The sequence below is a fragment of the Lagenorhynchus albirostris genome, chromosome 11 (assembly GCF_949774975.1).
Source record: "Lagenorhynchus albirostris chromosome 11, mLagAlb1.1, whole genome shotgun sequence".
NCBI classification, from domain to species: domain Eukaryota; kingdom Metazoa; phylum Chordata; class Mammalia; order Artiodactyla; family Delphinidae; genus Lagenorhynchus; species Lagenorhynchus albirostris.
In genome coordinates this window covers 102,259,842-102,270,133 of record NC_083105.1, presented here as the reverse complement: position 1 = coordinate 102,270,133, position 10,292 = coordinate 102,259,842, and the positions used below count along the sequence as shown (strand labels likewise).

The window sequence follows — 10,292 nt, the reverse complement described above, 5'->3', positions numbered from 1 at the left end:
TCCTCCCTCCCCTGACCCGGGCATCCCTGCATCCCTGGTACCCCGAGCGGGGCTGACCTCGTGGGGACCGCGGGCCTCTCCTGCTTTGCAAAGCATCTGAGGACACATTCCACTTGGATGAGCAGACTGCATGAGGCTCAAAGAAAGACACAGCACATGATTTTTAAATAACTTTATAATTTCCTGATGGATTTAGTTTGTGAATAAAAAAGAAAAAAAAACGAACAAAGTGTTTACAATAATTATCAAGGCAAATCCGACTCTAACTCAGTTTCTCTGTAACGTCATGATCGTGTCAGCCGCACGACGGGGCAGGTGCACAGCTGGAGGCAGCGGTGCGTTCGCTCACAGACCCCACCCCTCAGCAGCTACTGCTGCCAGAAGGAACTCAAGCTACAGGGGGTCAGTGCCCGGTGCCCTGGGGCCTCATCAAAGGGCAGCTCTCCCTCTGGAGCAGCCGGAGCCCGCTGCACACCCACTGGGCTCGAAGGCCCCGGGCCGCCCCCAGGGGTCCACCGTGCCGAGGCAGAGAGCACAATACTGCTGTGGGAGGGTGGGGGGCTGCCCCAGCCCGGGGGGGCTCTCTGGCTTTGGCAGGGGCCACCTCCTTTCCTGGCCAGGCCACTGCTAGGGCCCAGACGGATGGCCTGGGCCTGGGAGACCTGGGCTCTAAAAAGCTTTCAGGGAAAGGATCCAGGAACTGAAGCCAAAGGAACTGGGCTCTGAGGAGGACTCCCCCATCCAGATCATAGGCTCCAGGCTGGCCGGGGCTCGGCCCGTCTTGGATGGGCCACGGGATGATATAGCACCAAGTGGGCAGGAAGAGGTCCGGCGCCAGGCCCAAGTGACCACACAGCATCCGGCACACGGGGCTGCGGCCAGTGTGGGCTCACAGATCTGGAAACACCCCGCAGAGGTCCTGAAGGTGGACGGGCAAACCGGGGCCCAGGAGCCTGTTCCCCTAACTCAGCGGTTGCCTCCTTCCCTGGGTGGTCGCCTGCCTGGACCATGGCCACCGTGTTTCCCCAGAGGCCAGCTCGGCTGCCATCCCAGCCAACTCGGGGGGATGGAAGGAGCCTGGCTGCCCCATAGCTTGAATTCCTTTATTAACATGATATTGGAGGGATTTTTTAAAACACAGCTCTTTAATTTTTCAGTCCTACAACTACTTTGTAATATCTTAATTATCTCAACAGTGGACACAAGGTAACCGCCCCAATTCTCTGAACCACACAGACAACATCGACAAGCAGAGAAACAAGAGGAGGTGGGTGTGGGACAAAAAACCACTCCCCCCAAATCAATCCCTAAAACCACCTCTCCCCCAAGAGTCAGGAGGAGAAATACCTACAACAGGGTCACAGCACTCGCCAAACACGTTGGAAAAACCCAGGAGACACTTGGTTACAGTTTTGACACTAAAAAGTTTGGAAAGTTTTTGCTTAAAAAGAGTAAGACAGCCATTTTGTTCAGAAGGATTCCCCTGGATGTCTTCTTCTTGCCCAAATGTTCCCTTAGTTCACGTGGGGGAAACACCAGATTCCTCTGAAGACACTTATCTGACGGTGCGTCCCTGCCAAGAAGCCGGGGCCGGCAGTGCGGGTGGGCCCAGGTCTGCTCGGCCCAGCTGCCCGCTCCCGCGGCCCCCCACGCCCTCCCCTCCCCTCCCGCAGCCCTGGGCTCCCGCCGGTGGGAGACGAAGCTGCGGGGGCGGGACGCAGGGTCCGTGGGGACTCGGGAAAAACCACTCGAGGGCCACGTCTGCATGGCTACGCCCTCCTCCGCTGCTCTTGCCTCAACGGCCCCGAGGCCACCCGTGGGCCTGTGCTTACACAGTGGGCTCCACAGGAGGGCGCGCGGGCGGGATCAGCAGGACTCCAGCAGCCAATCCCAACGCCGATCCTGACCACCAGCCATCGCCCAAAACTTGGAGACGACCTCCTCTTCTCCTCTCCCTCTGAGGAGCGGGTGAGCCGGTGGCTCCTGTGGAAACCCCACAGGCCTTTATGGACACACAGGGCCGAGCCCCGTCGCCTCCAACCACCCTGGAGGTGCCTCGGGTCCCGTCTGCTTCACTAGTATTTCTAAAGCCCAAGTGTCAGGAAGAGAGGCGCCTTCGGATGGTAAGGTACACGGTCAAGGTTAGAGCCGAGATGGATTTGGGGATTCCCGTTCCCATTTCTTCACGTGTTAAAGCCCACTTAAAATCTTTTCCATTTCAAACGGTATCCAAGTCCTTGCAAATCTCAGTCCAGACACTGCATCAAGAGCTCAGTGAATGCTTGGGATGGAGGTACATGGGAAGAGGACACGGTCGCATTGTCCTTCTTCTGTCCTGAGCCCCAGGGCGGATGCCACCCACTCTCCCTCTTGCTTCCCCCTTCATGATGACTTTGATCTGGGTACAGAGCTGCAGGTGCTAAGGGGAACGAGACTTGCCAATGGGATGGCGGAGTTTGGTGAGCATCACAGGTAACCCGCAGTGAGTTTTCAAGGTTACAGATCCTCGGTAGCAGCTGCATGAACTTGTGAAACCATGAATATCAGAAATGGTCACGGAACGACAGATCCCGTGTGATGGGAATTGTGCATTTAGCAAATGTTGGCTCAGTGAATGACCTAAACTTCGTAAGACACTCTAAATGCTAAAAACTATGTTAACTTTGCCTGCGGTATAAAGGCAGGTCCTTGTTCACTATTAAACTAGCCAGAGCCGACTTTCATCCAGGACCCAACAGCCCCTAGAACCATCTGAGATGCCAGGACGACCACCCAAGAAGCACCGAGGAGAGTCCCGCTACGCTTCAGAGACAGACAGATGGCGTCTGCCCAGAAACTGCTCTTCTCAGAAGCACTTGCCCAGAGGAATCCCATAAGGCCCTGGAGGGGAAGCCACAGGAAGGAGAGCAGGCAGGAGGGCAGGTGGCAGGGGTGGAATCTGATGGATGACGTGGAATCAGCGGGACCCGGGAGACCAGCTAGAGAGAAGCCGGCCAGGCCCGCCGCTGCTCTGCACGTGGCCTCTGGGTCCTGTTCCCTGTTTGCTGTGGTCCCGGGGAGGGTGTCTTTCTACCGCAGTTCTTGCTCTGTGGTGGACAGTGTGAGATTCCCGGACTCCAGCCCTAAAATCCTGGGGGCTTTCTACATGATTTATGGGCAGTGCCGTAAACAAACGGGACTGAGGTAATTGACCACAAACGGTCACCACTTGCTGTCTAACCTCCGCTGCACCCCCTCTCCAGCCAGCCTGGCTATCAGGAAGCATCTCAGTAAGAAATTTACGAGCAGAGTCCATTTAAACCTTCGGTAAGGAGTACTCGACAGCTTCTCACAGGGAGTCGGGGCAGCTGGAGATGTGACCATATAAGTTGATGGTACAGTCACAGGCTGCTGGCGGGAAGATACAGGACTGATGGCTGTGAGGACCTAACAGGCAGCATCGGAGAACTTGGGGAGGAGAAAGGAGAAAACGCAAGACAGACCCATCGAGCCCAGCAACTCTTACCAGGATGTGAGCGTCTGGTGGGTGTCTGGCCAGAGAGGTGGTCAAGGGGCTACCGAGGTGGGTTAAGTGATCTACTTCCTGCTGCCTGATGTTTAAGGCTGCCATTATCTACGCCTGGGGAAGACGTCCACACCTTCCACGGGATTTGCAACTTTGGGGTCAATTTTCTGTTCTGCAACATGGACCTGGCTGAGTTCGACAAGGTGCACCTGGATGTCTAGAGAAAACACCATCCACCGTTGCAGCCCATTAAACAGTACACTCTCTCAGGGGGACAAAACCCCGAACCCCAAGTCACCAGATGGGATTCTGCAGGCGAGTAAGTGACTCAGCTCTCTGCCCCCCAAGACCCATAAATTCCATTATAACGAGAAATGCTGATCTGTGGAAGATTTTCCTGGAAGAGATACCTTCTACTAAGATGGGGGAGGGGAAGGGTGTGCCTCTTACTGCTCTGACTTGACCAGGTGGGTCTCACAGAATCCTCGACTGCCCTCGCTCCCTGCAGACAGGCTTTCTTCCAGGATGGGTGCCCCTCTGACTGGACCAGGTGGGTCTCACAGAATCCTCGACTGCCCTCGCCCCCCGCAGACAGGCTTTCTTCCAGGATGGGTGCCCGACAGCGGCTTGCACACAGGAGGCACTTCATAGCGATTATCCGAATGCAAGAAAGGGGGAAGGGATGCGCGTGGGAAGAGAAACACTCATCCGAAGCAGAAGCTCTGGTTCAGCAGGAAAGCTGAAGGGGGGAGGCTGGGCCGCCTGAGCGTGGAGCACGGGCGGTGGGGTGAGGCAGAAGCACGCTTTGGGGCCTAGACTGCTGACGAGGGAGGTGTCTGGGAGAAGCCGGCCTGACCCCGAGGACCGGTCGCCTTCCACAGAAGCAGAGCTGCGCGGGTGACCACACTGCCCTCTTCTCTTTCAGTGACAGATGTGATCTGACACACCAAGGTCCTCAACAAGAGGGACTCGCCCCAGAGGCTAGGAGAAGCGCAGGCACCAGTGCGGCACGGACGCCAGGATCTCCAAGCCCCGGCGCAGCCTGCCCGCAGTCCCGCACAGACGGCCCTGGGGGAGAGTAACCAGGACGGATGGGAAAGAGAAGAGCCGGTCGGCTCTCTGTCCCTGTTCTCTCTCCCCGCCGTCTCCTTTTTTAATACTCTTTTTGAGATTTTTTGTCTTTTTTACCCTTTTACGAGAAAGCACCTGTTGTGACATTAGAACACGCGGCGCCCTGGTCTGCAGGGAAGGCGTCTCTCGGTGAGCTGAGCTCTGCAGAGTCCAGACCTAGTTCTCACGCCACGGACAGAAGGGAGGAGGGCTCTGCCCCGTGTCCCTCTGTCAGGGCACGGCCGCCCGCGTCCACGGTGTCACTGCCGATGGCTGGATGGCAGCTCTCCACGGAGGCTCGGCCACTCACCCGCCCTGGACAGCAGGACAATTAGCGCAGAGACAACAGTGGACGACAGGAGGACAGACGCAGAAACGGTGCTGGAGCTGCACTCGCGGGACCAACCGAGACAGGGCAGAGTCTGGAGTGTGTGCTTGCTGCCAAGAGCCGTCTGAGCGCCCCCTCCTCGTGCTTCTCCCTCCTCGGCTCCTGGGCTCATCGAGCGGGCTACGGTACTGGGCTGGCCGCTCCCCACGGAGACGGTCACGAAGACTCTTCCAGGGCGCTGACCACCTGCTCCAGGATGTCGGGGCAGCGGTCTGCTATCTGCTGCAGGACGGCGTTGGCAAACTCCTGTAGCTCTGAGTTGTCCCGCTCACCCTTCTCTAACTCGTTCTGAAGCTGCAAGGAGAGACGGATTCAGGAAAAATGAAACAACCCTACTGGCACTGAGTTAAGAATTGTTGTTCACCAACAAAGAGATGACATTTGCAACAACGTGGATGAAACTGGAGGGCACTGTGCTCAGTGAAATAAGCCAGACAGAGAAAGGTACATACTGCGTGGTGTCACTTACATGTGGAATCTGGGGGGGAAAAAGTCAAATCAAATTCAGAGACACAGAGAATAGAACGGTAGCTGCCAGGGGCTGGGGGTGTGAGAAACGGCAGTGGGTGGGGAAAGGGACAAACTTTCAGTTATGAGATGAATGAGGTCTGAGGTCTAAGGTACAACACAATGACTAGACTCCATAACACTGTGTTGCAGACTTGAAATCCGCTAAGAGAGCAGGACTTAAGTGTTCTCATACGGAAAAAAGGAAATCGTGAGATGACGTATGTGTTGATAACTTGACCGAAAGGATGGAGAGTCCCTTCATGATGTCTGTGTACATCACACCATCAGGGTGTATACCTTGAATATATTACAATTTCGTCAATCTTAGCTCAATAAAGCTAAAAAAGAAAAGAGAAATGACAAAAAAGAGGCAGTTTCTATGTGAAGTCTTCCTGTGTCAAAATTAACAATCAGGAAAGTGTAAAAGTAAATATCAAATGTCTCTTCCTGAAAACGAAGGTTAGTGACTGGTCCAAGGCCCCGAGAGGGTGACCTGCAGAGCTGGGCTCCCACCCCAGGGCTCGCGCTCCGGGAGTATTCTCCCACTGGGCGACACCATCACGCACAGGCCCAGGAGAGGCAGGGGTACATGCGTGATCAGGCAGGATCTTCGTCTTGCACCCTGGTCCCTGCCTGAGGGAGGCTTCTCCACCGGCATGTGCCACTCCCTTGCTGACTGAGCCAAAGAGAGACACGTCTAGTCCTCCGTTTGTTTACAAGTATATTTCCTATTGCTTTAAACACTCTCTCTGACATTCCCTGAGGCACCGAACCAGCATGTACTGAGGGCCTACTATGTGCTAGGTGCTGAAAGATGAACGGATCTGCACGTGCACAGACGATTATGACCCAGCAGGGAAAGGGCCACGACCGAGGCCTGAACACGCTTCGGGGGAGACAGGAGGATGTCCGCTTCACCCTGGAGGAATCCGAGATGTTCCCGAACAGGAGCGTGTCCAGGAGATCAGAGACAGAAGAGGCGGTCGAGCAATAAAGCAAGTGCAGACGCGCAGAGCCACCTTGGGGCCTGGTGCAGACCTCGGGAGAGTGAGCCTCCCCTGCAGCTGAAGCATCAGGTAGGGGGGTGGGTGCAGAACGACAGAGGTGAAGCTGAAGGGCCAGACTGGGGCCAGGCAGCATACACAGAGCTGTGGGGTTCGGATTTCATCTGGTTAGAACAACAAGGACGACAACAACAGCAGCAAGTCCGAGACCTTTAAGACAGCAGAGTGACGCGATCACCTTCATTTTCTCAGAAGACACTGGGAAGACACCATGTCAGCCTGAGTGGAAGGAGGGACATGTCGAGGGAGGTTACTGTCACGAGCCCGGGTAGAGTGAAGCAGGACTAAACCTAAGGTGGGCCCAGGAGCAGGGGGGGACCAAGTGGGTGGGAGATTCTCCAAAAGCAGGACTGGCAGGAGGCAGGGTTATGTGAGAGAGAACAGAGAGTCAGACAAATAAGACTGAAAATACAGGAGGCAGAGCAGGTTTTAGGAGAGGAAGTAAATTAAAAATTGAGTTTAGGGGCTTCCCTGGGGGCGCTGGTTCGAGTCCTGGTCCGGGAAGATCCCACGTGCTGCGGAGCAACTAAGCCCGCGAGCCACAACTACTGAGCCCGTGAGCCACAATTACTGAAGCCCACGCACCTAGAGCCCGCGCTCTGCAACAAAAGAAGCCACCGCAGTGAGAAGCCCGCACACCGCAACAAAGAGTAGCCCCCGCTCGCTGCAACTAGAGAAAGCCCACACGCAGCAACGAAGACCCAACACAGCCAAAACTAAAATATATATATATATAAAAAAATGAGATATTCATATAAAGTACAGTACAATGCCAGACACACAGAAAATGCTTGGGAAATGTTAGATGTTGTTGTCATTATTATTACTGTTGTTTTTATTAAACAGATAAGATTACCCAGAAAAGAGCATGTAGATTAAAATGCAAAAAGAATCCAAGTTTCAATTACACTGTTGACAGAACCTAGATGCTCTGAGCCAAGAATGACTATGCTGCTTTTTCAAACATCAATATAGCAAAGAGCTGGGAACAGATTTGGCAGTCTTCTTTCTGCTAAACGTTGCTAAAAGACCAGGACGTGCAAGGGCCAGATTCAGACCACACGAAGTCTTGGTGTACCTCAAGCTCTGGCTGCATCATAGGAATAAGAGTCTCTGAAACGAGGAAACCAGAGAGGCAAGGGGCCTTATGAACACGGCTGCATAGGCCATAACCCAGAAATACTGCTCGGTGAAAATGCTGCAGCTCTCAGGTCTCTTCAACCAGCTGAAGTAAGTGAGGAGGTTATGAGGTTGTACTGCTTCAGTTTCTTACCTTAATCCTTCCCAGGAATTCTCTGGACAACTTTGGTTTATATTCTGAGCCAGGAATCTTCACAAGTCATGTAGCTATTGCCCATGAAATATTTTTTATTCTAACTTGGGTTCTGTTAAGTTGATAATCATGAAGTTACTAATGAATATATTTTAGTTTAACAACATTTTTTCAAGGGTTTTATTTTTCTGATTTAAAAAGTATTACACATGCATTGTAGAAAATTTAGAAAAAAAAGGCACCCCTCCAAAATCACCTATAATATTAGCATCAGGAGATAACCACTTCTATATATAGTCATATATTCCTTGAGACTTTGTTTTATTATACATACATGTAATTTTAGAAACAAAATGGCAATGATATTATATAGACTATATATAAGCTGATTTTGTTTTCACCTAAAAATATACTCTAAATACATTTCCAAACCAAATCCCAAAGGCTCTTTTTGAACCTTGGTAACTGATTCTACAATTTATCCTCAAGTGTAAATATATAAAAAGAGCCAAGAAAACATTTTAAAGGAAGAAAAATGGTGTAGGACTTGCCCTACCAGATTATAAAACAGTATAAAAGCACACTAATTAGAAGAGCATTGCATTGATACAATTAGATCAGTGGGATTTAGAATATGATCAAGATGCATTTGAAACCAATGAATTGTATTAGGAAAACTGGGCCCAGCTGTGGTTAGATTCCTACTCATGTCATACGTAAACATAAATTTAAAACTGGCTAAAGATCTAAATTTAAAATTATACTGGGGCTGCGCTGGTGGCGCAGTGGTTAAGGATCTGCCTGCCAATGCAGGGGACATGGGTTCGAGCCCTGGTCCAGGAAGATCCCACATGCCGCGGAGCAGCTAAGCCTGTGCGCCACAACTACTGAGCCTGCGCTCTAGAGCCCGCGAGCCACAACTACTGAGCCCGCGCGCCACAACTACTGAGCCCACACGCCTAGAGCCCGTGCTCCGCAACAAGAGAAGCCACCGCAACAAGAAACCCGCGCACCACAACGAAGAGCAGGCCCCGCTCACCGCAGCTAGAGAAAGCCCGTGTGCAGCAACGAAGACCCAGCACAGCCAAAAATAAATACATACATAAATAAAATAAATTTATATAAAAAATAGAAATGTAAAAACATTCATTCAAAAAGTATTGATTGATTTGCCCATGAAAAGGAAGGCAGTTCTGATACATGCTACAACATGAACCATGAACACATTATCTGGACTGAAAGAAGACAGTCACGGAAGACCACACTGTACGACTCCATTTTTATGAAATGTCCAGACAAGGCAAATCCAGAGTTAGAAGGCGGATCAGGGGTTGCCCAGGGCTGGGGTGGGACGGGGTGATCAGAGGGAATGATGAAAATGTTAGAAAGCTGATTGTGGTAATGGTCGCACAATTCTGAGAACACACTAACCCTATTACATTGTACGCTGTAAACGGGTGGATTGTATGATGTGTGAATTATACCTCAAAAAAACTGTGAAAGCATACTGCCTGAGTCCTGCATGCAAAGTGCTGTAAAGGCCACAGAGAGGAATGAATGAGCGCTACAGCCTTCAGCTTGGGTAGAAAGGGGAGTTGGCAGTAGATGTTAGAAGACAGAAAAAAGGGTCATTCCAAACAGACAAACAGTAAGAGCTGACCAGGCACGGAGGAGGAGATGCGCTTGACTGGTCCCCGAGGTTTGGGTCTCTGCAGAAGCAACGCCAGGTGTCCCCAAGCTGGCCAGGCGCAGGCACTGCCCCCAGGACCCCCCAGGCCACTCCACGCTCTCAGTGAGGTGAGCACCTCTTTACCAGAACAGCGGAGACAAACTGGCGTAAGTTAAGAGAACGATGGCAAGTACAGCTAAGACGCAGGGTTAGAGGAAATAAACAGGAGACTTGGAGGAGCGGAGACTGAGAGCGGGAATGTGATTATGACCCACAAACATAAGGGGTTAAGCAGAAGTGGGAAGGGTGACGGCACTGGAGGAGGACGCAGAGCCAGAAGTGATGGAAGAAGACCAGGGGAAAAAAGCAGAGGTCGACCATAAGGCTATGGTTTTTCCAACATCTAATGAATGGTCTGCCTGGGAAAAGGTGTTTAAACACAGAGAGGGTCAGAAGAATCAAAAGTTTGGAGAAGGCAGTGTTCCTTCATTGGTGGGAGCTGCTCTCCATCCCGCAGGCCTTCCTGTCTCCAGGGGTTACGGCTGGTTTGCACTTTATCTGGAAGCAGCATTAAACGTGGGCACGGCTGAGCAGGGAGAGACCTCACTGGCACTTGATCCATTATATGCTAAAAGTTCCTGTCTTGAAAAGAACTCTCAACGATCAGCCTTTCTTGTGAAACTGGAATTACTTTTTAAAGGAGGATTTTTGTTTTGACTTTGAAATGCAAAGCTTTAGTCATCCTGAAGTCCGAGGAGCACAGAATGTGTCGG

General features: G+C 52.0%; 1 protein-coding gene across 2 annotated transcripts in view; it reads right to left on the bottom strand.

Annotated features, from left to right (window-relative positions):
• Positions 1-4,056: 4,056 nt before the first annotated feature.
• Positions 4,057-10,292, bottom strand: part of ERC1 (ELKS/RAB6-interacting/CAST family member 1) — a 415,242-nt gene continuing 409,006 nt past the window's right edge. For both annotated transcript variants that reach the window (XM_060164429.1, XM_060164430.1), the window contains exon 19: positions 4,057-5,297. In XM_060164429.1, coding sequence (XP_060020412.1) covers positions 5,160-5,297 — 138 coding nt within the window. In that variant the 3' untranslated portion in view covers positions 4,057-5,159. The remainder of the gene's footprint in view (positions 5,298-10,292) is intronic.